The sequence below is a fragment of the Papaver somniferum genome, unplaced genomic scaffold, assembly GCF_003573695.1.
Source record: "Papaver somniferum cultivar HN1 unplaced genomic scaffold, ASM357369v1 unplaced-scaffold_150, whole genome shotgun sequence".
In the NCBI taxonomy this organism is placed as follows: Eukaryota; Viridiplantae; Streptophyta; class Magnoliopsida; order Ranunculales; family Papaveraceae; genus Papaver; species Papaver somniferum.
The window spans coordinates 1,522,105-1,542,019 of NW_020624377.1; the positions used below are offsets into that span (position 1 = coordinate 1,522,105).

The window sequence follows — 19,915 nt, forward strand, 5'->3', positions numbered from 1 at the left end:
TGCCAACGGTTCTCTAAAGAACATGGAGCTACACCATGGATGGATTCCCTCTGAATCTTGGTATTCGTCTAGGGTTATTGTTACATTAGGTCATCTGAGAGCGGGTTTACCCATTCCACTGTATAATCCTGCTAACTCTCTTTTTTATGACGTGCTCACGATGTTGGAAGTCAAACGGGGTGTGTTTCAGCTAGATGGCGATGACTTTCGTATCCTAAACGATTTTGTTCTTCGCTCCACGGGAACTGGTATTTCTCAAGTTCCTAACCTTGCTGAGGAATATGAGACTTCGGAGTACAATACTGGCTCGTTTCTGAAGAACTATCATCCTCAAGGTTCTTCAAAGAGTAGCCTTCAAGGGTGGGCTATCAATTTCGTGCGAGCTACTAACAATCCTTCTCGCCCTCTCCTTTTTGATGTTAATCCCATCGGTTATTTGAAGAGCGACCGTCTTCGTATTTTTGATGATGAGGATTGGAAGATGTACCCTCTTGTTCTTGAAGGTCCTTGGGTTTTTAGAGTTGATGAGAAAGGGGTTGCTCGTTCTTTCCCTGCTGCTCCTCATTGTTATTTCTATCGCTACGAACCTTAGATGTTTGTTTGACACGATGAGAAGATGAAAAAACCCGTTACAGTTTGTCGAGACGAGAGTCGATCCGAACTTCGACATGATGAGAAACGAGTTTCTTCTCATTCCGAAGTATGTTCTCAAATCGAAGCTGCAAAACTTGAAATTGCGAGATTGGATAATTTAAATGAAGATTTTCAGCAAACCTTGAATTCCACCCTCCTTCAAAAGGAAGGTAGTCATTACAATAACTAGCGTTTCTATCTCGTTCTTTAATTTTCTATCTTGTTTCCTTATTGTCTTTCTTTGCCACCTACATAGTAGGAAATGACTTATCTAATAATAATTAACTTTTTGAAAGATGTTTTCACCTTTTGAAAAGACGATAAGGAAACAAGATAGAAAATTAAAGAATGAGATAAAAAAGCTAGCTGTTGTAATCACTACCTTCCTTTTGAAGGAGGGTGGAATTCAAGGTTTGCTGAATATCTTCATCTAAACTATCTAATATCGCAATTTCAACGTTTCCAGCTTCGAGTTGAGAACATACTTCGGAATGAGAAGCGATCCGCTTCTCATCATGTCGAAGTTCGGATCGACTCTTGTCTCGACAAACTGTAACATGTTTTTTTATCTTCTCATCATGCCAAACAAACATCCAAAGTTCGTAGCGATAGAAATGGCAATGAGGAGCAGCAGGGAAAGAACGAGCAACCCCTTTCTAGTTAACTCCCAAAACCCAAGGACCTTCAAGAACAAGAGGGTACATCTTCCAATCCTCATCATCAAAAATACGAAGACGGTAGATCTTAAAATAACCGATGGGATTAACATCAAGTAGGAGAGGGCGAGAAGTATTGTTAGTAGCTCGCACGAAACTGATATCTCACCCTTGAAGGCTACTCTTTGAAGAAACTTGAGGATGATAATTCTCAGAAACGAGCCTGCATTGTCCTCCGAAGTCACATATTCCTCAGCAAAGTTAGGAACTTGAGAAAGACCAGTTCCCATGGAGCGAAGAACAAAATCATTCAGGAGACGAATGTCATCACCATCTAGCTGAAACACACCCCGCTTGACTTCCAACCTCGTGAGCACGTCATAAAAAAAGGGTTAGCAGGAATATACAGGGGAATGGGTAAACCCGCTCTCAGCTGAACTAATGTAACAATAACCCTAGAAGAAGACCAAGATTAAGAGGGAGTCCATCCATGGTGTAGATCCATGTTCTTTAGAGAACCCTTGGAAGGAGAAATGGAAAAGCATTTTAACTTCAGTTCCTTCTGGAAATCTTCCAAGCTCCGAGGCGGTGATGGAGGCGGAACCCTTTTGGGAGTTATTATGATTCCGATTTGAGAATAAAAGAAGCACGGAATTAAGAGAACAATAGAGAAGAGAAAACTGAAGAAGATGAACAGTGACAGAAAAGATTGGGATATCAGAGATTAGAAGAAGAAAATACTTTCTCTCAAAATTCCGAATATATATATATATATATATAGATGAAAAACAGTCTAAAGCAAGTAACCCAGCCTAGTAGTTGTCATGTTTGCCGTACATGTACTCATACTCTAGTTCCAGGACTTTACCTGACCTCGCCAGTACGCAGATGGGTATGCATACTATATTCTGGTCTTGGATCAACACATATGCAAGTACGCATACTATGTGTTAGAGCATTGCTCGGTCGAACTCGCATGCGTTGCTATATCAAGCATGTTTGTCAATATTAGTGATCAAAACTATATGTCTTGATTTCTAGTATACTTATGACTAAGTCTCGGTCTAGGATAGTTAGGAATAGTTGATCTCCAGACTCCATGGCGATTATCTTGCAAATACGAAGAACTACTCAAGGAACCGGTGGAAATTCATCCGACTAAAAGGTATGTGGATACTTGAACTCATCTTGTCACTCAAAAGTCTATCTACTCTATCTCCTTCTCTTGAGACAACAGTCGTATAATAGTTTTCATACATACACATTTGCTATTTCGAGTCGAGTTTACTCGCCTATCTTTTTATCGAAATACGTGTTGGTAAGCTTAAACATCTTCATCTTTACCCGTGACGAAAGTCATGATGACGTTTCAATCTTGAAAATAGCTTTGATGACGATCGTCGATTCTTTATGTCTAACAACTGTTATAACATTATAGAAGAATGTTTCAATGATTGAAATGTAGAGTTGAGAATGTGTAACCACCTATGGATGTAAGCATTTAGTATGTTCGCACATTTGTGTATAAATCCATGTGTCGGAAACCAAGTGCGTGCATATGTGTGCATGCAGTATTGGTTAAGGAGACAGGTTGAGTATGCGTACCCGTACGCATACTGGCGGAAGTTCACGTCCGTGAAATTCTGCTGGGTTTGAAGTTTACGAACTCAAAAACCAGTCACCTTAGGTACGTGTACCCGTACGCGTACTGGCGGAACTTTTTCACCAGGATGCTGAGTTTGGAAACTAAAACCAACTCAAAATCTGGTAGGTTCGCATGCCCGTACGCTTACCAAGCTGGTTATTTCTCAAATCGATAGTTCATGGACTTAGAACAAAAAAAATTATAAGGAATGCAATCTTTGCAAACCGTGGGTATATTGTTCATGAATTGATTCAAATGAATCAAACCGATTTTGTTTCAATTGTGTCTATGTATAAAGACCTAAGCAATTGAACAACTATTGAACTAGTTCTTATGAGTCATTTGAACTAGTTATGAGAAAGATGAATAAAGTTGATATGAAAGCACTCATATGGCTAAGCATTGGTCAACCATTTGTGAATCAACCAATGTACACATTTAGGTACGGTTACTCAAACCTAAATGAATACATTTCATTTGTGTGTGACAAGATAAGTTTCGATCTAACGGTTGAAAGATATTAGCTTGGATAAATCAGGTTTTTCATCTAATGGTGATTATTGAATGCTTTGTTACCAAGGTACCCTAGATTGCAAACCCTGATTTGAAAACTATATAAGGAGACGTATAGCAACTGTGCAAAACTAATCCACACACCTCCTGTGTGATACTAGTTGGTTTGCTAGAGTCGATTCTCCTTTAATCGTAGGTTTTTTCTCGAGACCCTGTCGATTAACGACTTGAAGACTTCATTGGGATTGTGAAGCCAGGCGAAACTACTTCTCTTGTAGCTGAGCGATCTGATTTTGCCATTTTCTATCGTACGAGTTCAATTGGAATAATTGACTTGAGATTATATCTCCGATAGGACAAGATAAAAAGAAATCACAAACATCTTCGTCTCATCGTTTGTGATTCCGCAATATCTAGTTTCCTACCATATGATTTAGATTATTGTGAGGTGATTGATAATACTAGGCTGTTCTTCAGGAATATAAGTCTGGTTTATCAATTGGTTCTTGTTCACATTAATTTTTATCAAAAGACAGAACAAAAATTTTAGGTTTATCTGTGGGAGACATATTTATCTATCTTTGTAGAATTTTCTGTATGATACAGATTGCTTATTAAAATCTTCGACTTTGTGTCGTAGCAACTCTTGGTTGTGGGTGAGATCAGCTAAGGGAATCAAGTGCGTAGTATCCTGCTGGGATCAGAGACGTAAGGAGCTCAACTGTAACTTGAATCAGTGTGAGATTGATTAGGGTTCAACTACAGTCCAGACCGAAGTTAGTTTAGTAGGCTAGTGTCTGTAGCGGCTTAATACAGTGTGGTGTTCAGTCTAGACTAGGTCCCGAGGTTTTTCTGCATTTGCGGTTTCCTCGTTAACAAAACTTCTGGTATCTGTGTTATTTCTATTCCGCATTATATTTTGTTATATAATTGAAATATCACAGGTTGTGCATTCGTATCGATCAATTGTGAAATCCAACCTTTGGTTGTTGATTGGAAATTGATTGATCCTTGGATATTGGTCTTTGGTGCCATCCAAGTTTATTATCCTTGTATTTGATAAAGACTCGCAGATTTCTATTTGATTGAGTAAAATAAAATCAAGAGAAAGATATTAACTCCTCGATATACTTTTCTATAGATTGAGTTTGACTGTCTAGTTGATAGAAAGTATATTGGAGTTAGTCCATACATATTGCTGATCGAAATATTGGGTGAGGTTGTTAGACCCCCGCTTTTTCATTCTGCTCATAATCCAATTATAGTTAAGTGTTCTAAACTCCCATTTCAATTATTGAAACACTCTTAGAAGACGACAATAGCTGTCTCACACAAACTATTAGCTTCAAAGAAATTTTCAAGTGATCGAATAATCAATACGAAACATTCTGAGTCTACATCAAATTACTGTCTCACACAAATCCTGTAAGATGTTACAAGGAAATTTTCACATGATCATCTTTTGACTTTCGTCAAGAATATAAGATGAACTTGGTTAAAGCGAAAGCTTACCAACACATATTTTGAGAAATATGTAAGCGAGTTAAACTCAAGTCAAAATATCAAATGTGTATAATTGAAGTATATATAGCTATAAGACTTTTGTCTCAAATAGGAGATATAGTAGATAGACTTTTGAGTGATAGATGAGTTCACATTTTGTTGATTAAGTTCCACAAGATCCACTTAGTAGTTCTTCGTCTTTAATCGATGAATGCCGTGAAATCTAATGCTCAACTACACTTTCTATCCTAATCCGAGACTTAGCTATAAGTAGACTAAAAATCAAGACTTATAGTCTCGGAAACTAAACTTGACAACAAGATTGAAATAGCAACGCTTGCGAGTTCGAGATAGGCTATTGCATCCGTCATAGGCTAATTTGTCTTCGACTCTGTACTGTTACCATTGTCAGACGCTACTCTTTGAGAAATTAACCATTTAGGTTTCACAGGGCCGTTCCTGAGAAATTTGTGCCCCGAAGCAGAATTTTTTTTGATGCCCCCAAAAATTCTTTTTGTACACAACTCTGATAATAAAAGATAATCATTCTTTACCTTAGAACCCTAAGTCCCAAACTTTCAAAGATTTATCACTTAACAGTTTCATAAAAACACCAAAAGCAACTAAGTAAACACCGCCAATGAGTCCTAAAAAAAATTATGAACTTTAGAATTAAAAAATAATCTGAATTAATTATGATAACATAGATCGATCAAAAATAACCAACATCTTCTGACCAAAATATAAACCCTAATTATTCTCTATTTAAATGTGTATTAGAATTAGAAAAAGAGCGAAATGAAGAGGAGTTATTAAGTTACATTTTTTGATCACCAGTGATCAATGATTTAAGACAATATAAGAAATTTAAATAGCTATGTAGAACACTATTCTTCTTTAATTTTAGGCTCCAAAAGAAAAAAGCAAAAACAAAAGAACGTATGCCAAAAACTAAAAAATATTTAACTAGTTTAAAGAAGAATAATCCATATGAGTTCCCAAACATTAATATCAAATAAACTCCTGCCCCCGAATACTTTTGTAGTTCATCAGTTAGTCCCTAAGTTTCTCCCATTTCTAAGAATACCCCTTAATGTAAAATCAGGCTTTTGCTGCTCCAAACTGGGCCTTTCCCTGATTACCCTATGGGCCGGCCCCGCCGTTTCAACAAAAAATCCAAACAGACCGAACAAATGAACATTGCAATTTTATTTTATTTTTAAATTTCGGGATTGTTTTCGTGAGACCTTTCCCATATTTGTGAGAAGACGATCAAACAAATACATCTTAAATTGATGATGGTGATTGATCGTAATAAGATAAGTAGCAACAACAACCCACCCACAATGGTATAAATATCAAAGCCATTTTGGATACAAACAACATTTATAGTTAATCATCATCAACGACATTATCATCACCAACAACACCTATGTAAACCATAACTTTCTAGCCCCATTGTCAACTTTCAACAACACCTCTGGTACTCTCAACAACATCTCTGAGAAAATGTTAATGAAATGGCCAGTGTAACAACAATTCCACTTTAAAGATTTCAAAGAGCACAACCATACTCGCATTTATGATTAATATAGTTGGGAGAGTGAACTGCAAATCAAAATTTTATGATGACCGCAACAATATAAGTTGATTGTCTTTATGTATTCGTGGTGATGCGGTTTTTTGTTGGACTTTTTTCATGTCAGAAATGTAGTATGCAATCTATAAGCAGTTCAGTGTTCATGATTTTTTTTTTTTGATAGCATATTTGGTTGGGGTGGTAAAATCATATGTTATTGTCTCTGTCTGGAATTCACTGCCGGTGTCACTGTAGTACAGTGGTAGAGTCACTGGGTGAGGATACCAGTGACTCTACCACTGAGCCACGCCACTTGCACGGAGAGGCAGAGTCATGTATGAAATGGGTAAAGTCCTAAAACCGAGATCCAATATCTTTTTAGTTGACAAAAGTTTGTTAACTTTGTTTGTAGCAGTTATGCGTTACTAAATCGTTTTTCGTACATCTATTTCTGGCACAGATGACTAGCGCTTCAGAGATTTAGAAATGTTCAAGCTGACAACCTAACGATTATAAACATTATCGAATATGATCTGACCGTAAGTACTCTATGGCTCCATCGAATCAAAACTCTTAGCTCCGTCACCTCGGGTGCTGGTATGGACCTAAGTTTCCTAACTTGTTCAATAACTGAAGCCACAATAGGGATGTAGAACCCGCTGGGGCAATACTCAAAATTTTATGAACAAGATTTTGGCATATCCAAAGTGGCGAACTATGAAGAGAATAAGAAATTCGGTTTTTCTACATTCAGTAATGATAGACAGACCGTGATTGTGCACGTGAATTGCACAAAGGACGGATCGCACGGTCAGAAATGTTACTTCTCTGCATTGGGATTAGGGTAGAGTAGAAGTGGACCCCACCATCCACTCACACGGTGCACCTTCGATGCACATTCTTCTGTCAGTGAAACATTTTCGTTCTACATTAAGATGAGCGTCCGGCTCCTTTTGCTATTCCATTTCTACTTGGCAGTGTTATTAGACCGGTATTTTTGTGACACGTTTGCGGTAGAGTTTTCTTGACGCGTTCTATTTATGTAGTGATTTTGGATTTTATAACAGCACTATTTTTCTTTTAATTTTACCCCATAGTCAGACGCTACCCTTTAAGGACTGGTCCAAAGACCAATTAAATTCTTCAAAAACAAGATAAGGTGACTCAACCAGACAACCTAACACATTAAAGATATTTGCATGCAGGCCTTAACTATATATCTGGCCCTCAAAAGGCTCTATATACACACAGAAGCTAACATCAAAAAAGAAAATAGTACCGCAAACATGGGGCATTTCATTCCAGTTTTTGTCTATGATCATAGTATTGATCGTAGATGGACTCAGCTTTGTTTTGCACTGCTATTTCTGAGCTTTCTATATCTAGGATGTCAGTTCATCATCAAAAAACAAAAGAAGCTAATTAGGATTCGTTGGCCCTTACTCGATATACTACCGTCACTTCTATACAACATTCACGAAGTCCACGAATGGACTGTCAAGTTCTCCAAACTTGTGAGTGGTACCGTTGTTGTTCGAGGAGCAATATTCGGAAGTTCAAAACTTCTTTACACCTGCGATCCTCGGAACATTGAGCACATGGCGAAAACTAAGTTTTATAATTACCAAAAAGGTTCAGACTTCTTTGAAACCTTCGATCTTATTGGAAATGGTATTTTCAATGTTGAGTTCGATCAATGGAGAGCACAAAGAAAAATGGCGCACACAAGGTTTACATCAAAAATATTTCGAAGCACCGTAGCCAGCGTGACCCAGATGATAGTGCAAGATGCACTGCTGCCATTATTGTCACATGTTGCAAAGCATGAGCAGGTTGTGGATTTAGAAGACGTTATGTTAAGATTTTCTTACGACAGTATCTTTAGAGTGGTCTTTGGAGGAAACAGTAATACTCTTTCGATAGAATTTCCAGAGAATGAATTGGGGAAAGCTATCGATGATGGAACAGAAGCAATATTCTTTCGCAATATTATGCCAAGCCAGTGGTGGAAATTATTAAGGTGGATAAAACTTGGTAAGGAGAAAAAATTAATTGAAGCTGGGAAAACAATCGACAAATATCTATATCAATATATTTCTTCCAAGAGAGATGAATTGAATCAAGGTGTTGAAGCAAATGATTTGTTAGCATCATATATTATGACATCTAACAAGAATCTTAGCATCTCCAAGTCTTTACCGTCATTCGACGATAAATTTCTTAGAGATACTGCTTTGACATTTCTTTTTGCAGGAAGAGATACAACAGGTACTTCTCTCACTTGGTTTTTTTGGTTGGCATCCAAAAACCCTCGCGTCGAAGAGAAGATCTTGGAAGAGCTGAAGGAAGTTACAAATGGTGATATGGGCATTGACGAGGAAAAGTCATCGCCAAAGGTGTTTAATTCAGAAGAATTGAAAGATTTGGTTTACTTGCATGCAGCTTTATGTGAATCCATGAGGCTATATCCACCGCTCCCTATTAATAGAAGAATAGCTGTAAATGATGATGTGCTTCCAAATGGAACTTTCGTGAAACAAGGAACAAGAATCTTAATGTCATATTATGCAATGGCAAGGATGAAATGGGTTTGGGGTGAAGATTGTCATGAGTTCAAACCGGAAAGATGGATCGATGAGAACGGAAAGTTAAGTCCTGAACCATTAACTAAATTCTTTTCTTTTAACGGAGGGCCAAGAAATTGTATTGGGCAAGAAATGGCATTTACACAGATGAAGTCTGTTGTTGCATCAGTGCTTTGCAACTTTGAAATTAAGTTGCTGGAAGGCCATGTTGTACAACCGAAACCATCTTTGATTCTTCATACTAAATATGGTTTAAAGGTTAGAGTTAAAGAAAGAGTATCACTACTATAGTTTCGTTTGGATTCATCTTCTCAAATATTGCCTATTTTATTGAAATTCATATGCATGTCTGTAATACTATAATATGTTTTTTTTTCTAATGATAATAGATCTCTGGCAGTTTATATGTATTGTTGCCTAGCTTGTAGGTCATGCTTTAAATTTGTAATATTCAAGAAGCTAAGACAGTTGAAGAATAGTGGTAGGTTGAGACACCTACTATGATTCATAACGTAATGAGGGTGGATAGACAAGTCTTGTCCTTGTAGAGTTTTATCAACTTCAGCTTACGCTTTGTTCATGCAATGGTGTTTGGTTTCTTTCGTTGTGTTGATGAGTTAGGCTATCTGCCCCGCATTAATCTGCAAGTGACGGTACACATCTTGTAGCTTGCTATTCAGACCCACTGATCAGAGAAGATGGCGAAAAGATAAGTGTACCATCCTCTGCTTTAAAGATTTCAATGGGGCACAATTATATACGCATTTATGGTTTATCAGATTGAGCTACAAGTTCATGATTGAAGCAAGCTGCAGCAAACTCATCAACAGGCTCACTGGGAACAAGGCCATGGTGTTGGTTAAACTTCAACATAGAAGTCACTAACAAGCTGGTTAGGACAAAATTAGGAAATTGATGTAATCCTAAGGGAATTAGAAGTCATCTAGTTCTAAGAAAAGGAAAGACATGTAATAAGGTAATAGGACAAGGAAAAGGAATTCATAATTCTATATATATATATGATCACCAAAGTTGTGGTTGATCATATGAGCAAGATTAGAGCTTGTGTTTAGTTTTGAGAGATTTTCTAAACATCAATAAAGAGAGTTGTCTTTATATAAGCTAAGTTTCATCTTGCAGTTGCTATTAATTGGTATCAGAGCTTGTTTCTGAGCCATGGAAAGCGAAACCACCATTGTGGGTGCAAAACAGTTCACGCCACCATCAATACAAGTTCCAATCCTCAACGCCACAAACTACACAGTATGGGCCATGAGAATGAAGGTACTGATGAAAATCTACAAGTTGGGAACAATTGAACCAGGACATGACAAAAAACAACATGTACAGGTTACTCTTTCAAGCAATACCAGAATGTCTTGTTCTACAAGTTGGTGAACAGGAAACTTCAAAGAAAATTTGGGATGCAATAAAGGCACGTAATCTCGGAGCTGATCGAGTTAAAGAAGCCCGTCTGCAAACCTTAATGTCTGAATTTGAAAGAGTGAAGATGAAAGACACTGATACTATTGATAGCTTTGCAGGAAAGCTATCAGAGATAGCCTCAAAAGCTGCGTCACTTGGACAATCCATTGATGAAGATAAACTGGTAAAGAAGTTTCTCAATAGTTTACCAAGATCCAAGTATATTCATATCATAGCTTCTCTCGAACAAGTCTTAGATTTAAAGAAGACTAGCTATGAAGATATAATTGGAAGATTGAAAGCATATGAAGAGAGAATCCTTGATGAAGAAAACAATGGAGAAACTCAAGGAAAACTCTTGTACACAAACTCTTACCAACAAAACTCTGCGACAAGAGGAAGAGGTCGTGGAAGAGGTGGTAGAGGAAACAGAGGCCGAGGAAGGGGAGGAAGGTTTAACTCACAAGATAGAACAACAAGTCAGAATGATCAAAACCAAGGGAAAGAAAAGAAGGATAGATCAAACATTATTTGTTACAGATGTGATAAACCAGGACACTTCTCCTCTGTATGCCCTGAAAGAATACAAAAGATGGAAGAAGCAAACAAGAATGAAACAAGGGAAGCAGATACAGCTCTTTTCATGCACGAAGTTGTATTCTTAAACGAAGGGAAACTAATACCAAAGAACTACGAATCAAAGGATGGAGAAGAAGGAATCTGGTATTTAGATAATGGAGCCAGCAATCACATGACTGGTAAGAGACACTACTTTTCTGAACTCAATGAGAAAATCAAAGGACAAGTGAAGTTTGGGGATGGATCTTCTGTAGAAATTGAAGGGAAAGGATCAATTCTATTTCAGAGCAAGACCGGAGAACAGAAGCTTGTCACAAACATCTACTTCATCCCAAACTTACAAAGCAACATTCTAAGTTTAGGACAAGCTACAGAAGTTGGATGTGATGTTAGAATGCGACAAGATTATCTAACAGTTCATGACCCAAGTGGAAGACTTGTTAGAGTCTCACGCTCACAGAATAGACTCTACAAGATAAGTCTCATGATTGGAAGGCCATTGTGTCTGAATATGAGACTGGAAGATCAGACATGGAAGTGGCACAAGATTAGGACACATAAGCTTTAGAACTTTAAAGGCAATGTCTCAGAACAAGATGGTTCGAGGGCTACCACAGATAAACGATGAATCAAGGATCTGTGAATCATGTTTAGTTGGGAAACAAACGCGTCAAGGTTTTCCAAAAGCAACAACATTCAGAGCCTCAAAGCCTTAGAGCTTCTTCATGCTGATTTATGTGGTCCTATTACACCACAAACCCTTGCAAATAACAAATACATATTTGTTATTATAGATGACTTCTCAAGATATATGTGGTCTATTCTTATGAAAGAAAAGAGTGAAGCATTTGACAGATTCAAAGCTTTCAGAAATCTGATAGAAAAAGTTAAAAGAGGAGGTCAAAATGCTTAGAACTGATAGAGGAGGAGAGTTCACTTCCTTAGAGTTCAACAAGTTCTGTGAGTCAAATGGAATCAAAAGGCAACTCACAACACCATATACACCACAACAAAACGGAGTGGTGGAGAGGAGAAACATGACTCTAATGGAGATGACAAGAAGTTCTTTAAAGGCTATGCAGGTACCTAATTATCTATGGGGAGAAGCTGTACGACACTCCACATACCTAATAAACAGGATACCTACGAAAGCTCTGAAAGACATGACTCCATATGAAAGTTTGCGAAAGAGAAAACCAAACATAGATCATTTAAGAGTGTTTGGTTGCAAAGCATACGCAAAAGTTGATTCTGCAACTCTTAAGAAACTGGATGATCGATCTCAGACTCTTGTGCATCTAGGAATTGAGCCTGGATCCAAAGCTTACAGATTATTCAATCCAACAACGAAAAGAGTATAGTGAGTCGAGATGTGGTAGTCGATGAAAAGCAAACTGGAACTGGAAAGAAACTAATGATGGACCAAGTAGGGATCCAGGAATGTTTCACATGAGATGGGGTCAAGTAATTGATGAAGGCGAAGGACCCATAATCATCAATACCAATGGAAACAATGATGTTAATCAAGAAGAAGAAGAGAATAATGAAAACACTGAGAATAACGAAGAAGTAGAAGAAGAAGAAGAAGAAGAAGAGAGATCGATGAAATAACTCAACCCATTCCACTGCGAAAATCAACAAGACAGATACAAAAGCCACAGTATCTGGAGGATTATGTTCTTCAAGCTAGAAGAATGTGAGATTATGCTACTTTCTGTTAATGATGAACCAAGGAATTTTCAGGAAGCAAAGGTCTCGACTAAATGGACACAAGCATGTAGAGAAGAAATTATTTCAATCAACAGAAACAAGACTTGGTTTCTAGTTGATAAGCCAGGTGGGGTAAAAGTGATTGGTCTTAAGTGGATCTTCAAAATAAAACGGAATGTTGATGGTACTGTCAACAAATATAAGGCAAGACTTGTAGCTAAGGGATACGTTCAAGAATCAGGCATAGACTTTGATGAAGTTTTCGGACCATTTGCTAGACTAGAGACAATTCGTCTCTTAATATCAGAAGCAGCATCAAACTCATGGGAAATTCACCACTTAGACGTTAAGACAACATTCTTACATGGTGAATTGCGAGAAGATGTGTATGTTGAACAACCAGAAGGTTTTGAAGTAAAAGGACAAGAGCATAAGGTTTATAAGTTATCAAAAGCTCTATATGGTCTAAGACAAGCTCCTCGAGCCTGAAATACAAAGTTAGATCAAATCTTAAGAGAAATCAGATTTGTTAATTGCTCTAAAGAAACATCAGTATACATAAGAGAAGAAAAGAGAACGCTTCTTGTGATTGCAGTCTATGTAGATGATCTATTTTTGACTGGCAACTCCCTTAAGGTGATCAATGAGTTCAAGAGAGAAATGTCATCAAAGTTTGAGATGTCAGACCTCGGAAAACTCACTTATTACCTTGGCATAGAAGTCCATCAAGGAGTAGATGGGATTCAGATTAAACAAGAATCTTATGCAAGGAAAATTCTGAAAGAAGCAGGACTTGAAACTTGTAATCCAACGAAGATACCAATGGAGTTTGTACTTAAAGTTTCAAAGGCACAAGAAGAAGCAGAGATTGATCCAACAAGTTACATAAGAAATGCTGGATGCCTTAGATACTTGTTACACACAAGACCAGACTTGGATTTCTCTGTGGGAGTAGCAATCCATTATATGCAGAGTCCACGCAAGTCTCATGGTGATGTAATAAAGCAGATATTGAGATATCTAAGAGGAACAATCATCTATGGATTGAAGTATGGTCGAGGAGGATCAAAAGGAATTGTTGGGTATAGTGACATCAGTCATAATATTGACCAAGATGATGGTAAAGGTACAACTGGTCATATATTTTATCTAGGAGAAGCACCTATCACATGGTGTTCACAGAAGCAAGACACTGTATCCCTCTCATCCTGTGAAGCTGAATTTATGGCTGCAACAGAAGCAGCTAAACAATCAATATGGCTTCAAGAACTGTTGGGTGAAATCAAAGGAAGAGAACCTGAAAAAGTTCTCATCAAGATTGATAATAAATATGCAATTGCACTCACTAAAAATCCAGTGTTTCATGGGAAGACGAAACACATTCACAAAAGGTATCATTTCATACTAGAATGCATCGAGAAGGAGGTCATTAACGTAGAACACATACCTGGAACTGAGCAGAAAGCAGATATATTGACAAAGGAATTAGCTCGGATCAAGTTTGAATAAATGAGACAATTGATTGGAATACAAGATATGTCACGGGTAAGGTTGAATCTTAACGGGAGAATGTTGGTTAAACTTCAACATAGAAGTCACTAACAAGCTGGTTAGGACAAGATTAGGAAATTGATGTAATCCTAAGGGAATTAGAAGTCATATAGTTCTAAGAAAAGGAAAGACATGTAATAAGGTAATAGGACTAGGAAAAGGAATTCATAGTTCTATATATATATGATCACCAAAGTTGTGGTTGATCACATATATGGGTCCGTGCAGCATTTCCACGAGTTTAGTTTTGAGAGATTTTCTAAACATCAATAAAGAGAGTTGTCTTTATATAAGCTAAGTTTCATCTTGCAGTTGCTATTACATGGCCAGGCCAACTTATCTTGGCAAGCCATGTCAAGAAGACTGGAAGATAGAAGAAGGAGTCTTAACTCCTAAACTCAGAATTATGTTGTATGTCCATTTGGTTTGTTTATATATCTAGTTGCAACAAATCTATGGACATCTTTGGAGACCATGCGCTTCATTGTGCTAAAGATGTTGGAAGTAAGTTTCAACATGATTTTGTCTGTGAGATTGTTGTTGATATTTGTTACAAGGCTAGTGTAACTGCCCGCAAGGAAGTCTCTCTTGGTATTCTTTCTGATGAGGATAAATACTTGAGGCCTACCGATATTCTTGTTCTCAACTGGAAAAACGGGCAAGATGTTTGCATGGATGTTACTGGTGTCTCGCCCTTTACTGGTGATGGTGTACGTTCTTTTGTCTCAGGGAGAGTTATTTCTAAGACCGTTTCAAGAAAGCGGGCTAAATATTTACACTAGTGTACTTCTCTTGGTTATGGTCTTGGGATCTTAGTTTTCACTACTTTGGGGGAACTTGGTGAAGATACTTTATGTTTTCTTAAGTGTCTGAAGAACTGTCTTGTTAATAATGACGCTAGCAGCGGTTTTGGTGGTTTTATTTTTCATAGATTAGGCATTGCTATTCAGAAGGGGGTTGGTGCCCAGATTGTTGCTAGGTTGCCGACTAATAGGTGTGTATAAGTTTTTGGAGTAAAAAACTGAGGAACTTTTTGATTTCAGAAAAAAAGAAAGACAAAAAAAAGAAAAGAAAAAGATAATTTCTGTGCACTAGATAAAATATACAGTTTGTTCCTCGGTTACCTTGATGTGGATCAGTGGAAGGGTTGTTTCTAGGATAGTTTGTTCCACTTCACTCATTCGCCTACATGATTTAGGATAGTTTATAAGTTTCAAGAATCTATGTGTTGGTATCTGAGTAGTCCATGGGCATTTTATGAGTGACGAATGTACAAACTAGTGAAATGAATGTTCAATGGGAGGAGTTGAGTCGTGTAAATTGCTGAAAATGAGTTACAAACAAAACACATAAGATCATCAAAACCTTGCTACAAAGCTGGTAAACCTTGCTTGATCCGGGTTACTAGCTCCAACAACCTAACTTATTTAATTGATTTATTGCATGGACTATTGCATCAAACCTTTCTCCTCAAAAAAAAACAAAACAAACAAGCAGAAAAAGACTATTGCATCAACAACAAAAAATTTGGTTCCCATGAACTCAAAAGTACCAAAGCAATAAAGCATGCATTTCGTGAAATCATAAAAATAGAACGATTTTTTTTGGGACCATGATTTTTTTTTGGCCACCTTCCCTATAGCGATAAGGGGTGTCCTAAAACATTGAAATGACTAACCTATCCTTAACCTAATTTATTTTAAAACCAACCTAATAACCACCTATATATATATAACCACCACCTCCTCCCACCATCACCGTCCACCACCGACGATTATCACCACCACCACCTCCGATTATCACCACCACCAACCATCGATTACCACCACCACCGCCCACCACCGCCGATTACCACCACCACCACCTCCGATTATCACCACCACCAACCATCGATTACCACCACCACCTCCTCCCACCACCACCACCACCGCCTATTTAAGAAATGTAACAACATCAATGCAATCACAATTAAGTTCTGTTACATGACAATTTTATCGAGTATAAAAGACGTCAGCCGCAACCTGATTCTATCATGGGACCACTCCAGAGTTATTTTCCAACAAACCCTTCACTTTAATTTGATTTTGATTGCTTCAATCGAATAGAAATCATCAAAATAGGGTTTTAGTAGGAGTTACAGAGACATGTTCGGTTAGGCCGATTTTCCAAAAATAGGGTTTTACTAACCGAACTTCTTGAAAATGAAGAACACAAAGAACAGTTCGGTGCTATTGGATTTAAAACTAAGTCACCGAACTCTCTGTTCGGTTGTTTCGCAAAAAAAATTAAAACTACAAAGTAACCGAACTCCACCCTTAGAACCGAAAAAAAACAAATCCAGTCTAACCGAACTGTGTTGTTGTGGCCACTATCTTGAGTTCCAAAATAACCGAACTTAGCCAATAGAGTTCGGTTTTTTCGCAAAAAATTTTAAAACTACAAAGTAACCGAACTTAGCCAATAGAGTTCGGTTGATTCGCAAAAAATACTTTTAACCGAACTCCTTGTATTAGAACAACAGAAGTCCATAAGTTCGATTCCTTCGCAAAATAAGGATATCACCGAACTTTCGTAGTAACCGAACGTTTGCCTAATTGCATATATGCATATATAAGCCCAGTTCGGTTGATTCGCAAAATATGTTGAAGTTTGCGAACCAACCGAACTTCTAACACTAGGTTACTTTTAACCTGCAGTTCGGTTGGAAATTTGGTTGCGTTGAAGTTTGCGAACTAACCGAACACACAAGATGTACCCAAATAAATTGTTAAGTTCAAAGTTCGGTAACCTACCATTTTATCCTAGGTAACCGAACATTACACTGTACGATCAAAACCTCCATTAACGAGCGAGTTCGGTAACCTGCGTGTTTGGAAAACGTAACCGAACTACACTTTCAGGTGTGTTCGGTTACATGTTCTTGACATATGGTAACCGAACTGACCCAAATCTACATAAATTTTTTCATTTTTCTTGAAAGTTTGGAGCAATTCAACCAACATTATCTAAGTTTGAAGCACACCTGGGTACCCAAATACCCTTCCTCCGGTTGTGGTTGGTAAAATCCATCGTTTTTCATGTTTTCCTTCTTCATCTTCTCTAACTTTACTCTCTCAATAATTCTACTTCTTTAAAAAAAATCATATGATTTTTTAATCTCACTAATTATCTTTAACTTAATCATCTCACTAATCATTACACTAACTATTATTAACACTAACTAATCATCACCCAAAATTAATCAGGAGGGTAATTTAGGTATTAATATAAATATCCAGATAAGGGGCGACCTAGATTTACTTCTAACGTCTTTACCCAAAATAAAACCATGGTCCCCAAAAAATCGTTCTAAAAATATGCACACCCAAAGTACATTAGGTACATTTTATAGTCTTAGCCCAGTACCAAGCCCAATTCTTGATGTTGTTAACTGAATGAAGGTTGTTTGGTGTGAAAACTACTACCATACCCATTTTTTTGTTTTTTTCTACTATGAAACCCACGGACGTAAAATTTAAGACGCGTCCCCATTTTTTCAGCAAAAATTTCTTAGAGACCCATAATTGTTGAATATATTTTTTTTAATCCCAGACAAAAGAGAGGCGAGAAGAACTTCGATACTTTTCAGAAACATATTCTTCATCTGTTTCTCTCCAAAAACATCATAAATCTAAATTGAAATCAAATTTTTATCGTTTTTTTCTGTTTGAATTATTTAAAATTTAGTTCATTCGAGAATCTCTGAAACTGAAACCGAGTGAGAGAGATATTTGAAAGAAGAAGAACTCAATCAGTGGCAATCATATTTTGTTGATCAACTTATTTGTGATTGTGATATGGAAGGAAAATGAAATTAGATTTCGACAGCAGAGACGCATTACGGAAGATGAGGGAAGATATGATACAGATTGAGTTCGAGTTGGTTGCTGCCATTGAACTCGGGTGATTAAGATGAGGGAAGATATGATGAGTGTCTCAGCTTGTTTAGATGCAAAGGAGAAAGTGGAGATGACTTTGCTGTTGATTTGGTGATCAATGGTGGATTATTAAGAAGTTATCGAACTCGAGCAGGATAAGGTCTAGTTGGTTGTTGACATTGTCTAGAGACTTGGGTGATAGCTTGAATTCGGAAATAGAGTGATACACTACATCAAAATCAGGATTTTATCACAGTGTAACTTGTCATAGTTTATTTTTCAGTCACTGATACACCTGTAATAAATCCTGCAACAATTATAACCGTTAATAAATTTCGTATTCGTGATAATCAAGGTATTGAAAGCGCGAAGCGGAGCGTGAAGCGTTTTTTATTTTTAGGAAGCGATGCGTATATCGAAGCGTGAAGCGTCGCTTCATGGTTGATGTTTGAAGCGGATGTTTTCTTATGAATAAATTAGTCGTAACTAGTAAATTTATTAGGAAAATAATATCTATATAAAGTTTATATAAGTCTAATTATTATCAAAAACAAAGCGTGTGCACACCAGCTCAACCTTCTCCAGGCGAGTGGGAGGTGGGTGTTTGATTCCCCCTTAAAACATTCATATTTTTCTTTTAAAAGCTTTAAAAATTAGGCGGAAAAGGAGTTGACTAAGTCAAAAAGCGCACTTCACATAACCGCTTCGGAGCGAATTGCTGAAATGTGAAGCGAAGCGTACACTCCGAAGCGTGAAACGTACACTTCATGAAAGATGCGCTTCACATGACCGCTTCCGAGTGAAATGCTGAAATTTGAAGCGAAGCGTACGCTCCGAAGCGCAAAACATACGCCTTTAAAAATCATGGTGATAATAACTAAGAATATTATATTTTTTTCTTAATAACAATAATATTTCTTGACAATTTTACGGACAATCACAATTATAATTTAAAATGATGATTCCACCCAAATATTTCACCACATCTAAAACAACCCAAAATTACAACTCTTTGAATTTTACTTGTCACTACATTTCCCATATTTGTACAAACTAACATCTATATTTCATTTCCATAAATAAAAATACATTTATAGATCAAGACCAAGTAAATAGGATAAAGACCAAGTCAACAAGTCATGACTTTGTAGGAAATTTGACTTTGACAAATACCAACCTTTTCTCTCGATATTGTCGACAAAACCACAACAGAAATATCTGCTTCTTCCGAAGACTGTGAAGATTACCAGACTACCCTTATCGGAATAAGAGCAATAAAAATTCTGAAGATTGTGAAAATGACAGATTATACCCTTACCGGAAATAAGTGCAACGAATATTCCGGAGATTGTGAAAATGACCAGACTACCCTTATCGGAAAAATTAAAGTAAATATTACAGATTGTGAAAATGATCGTATTACCCATACTAGAAATAAGGGCAATAAATATTATGGAGACTGTGAAATTGACCAGATTACCCTTATCGAAAATAAGTAAAGTAAATATTACAAACTGTGAAAATAACCATATTAACCTTACAGGAAATAAGTGCAATGAAGATTATGGAGACTATGAAAATGTCCAAACTACCCTTATCAAAAATAAGTAAAGTAAATA

The 19,915-nt window shown here is 37.1% G+C and overlaps 1 protein-coding gene across 1 annotated transcript; it reads left to right on the plus strand.

Moving 5' to 3' along the window:
* Positions 1-7,810: 7,810 nt before the first annotated feature.
* Positions 7,811-9,405, plus strand: LOC113335892 (alkane hydroxylase MAH1-like). Its single transcript, XM_026581911.1, has one exon. It carries the CDS (start codon positions 7,816-7,818, stop codon positions 9,403-9,405), a length of 1,590 nt encoding a protein of 529 aa, XP_026437696.1. The 5' UTR covers positions 7,811-7,815.
* The last annotated feature ends 10,510 nt before the right edge of the window (positions 9,406-19,915 follow it).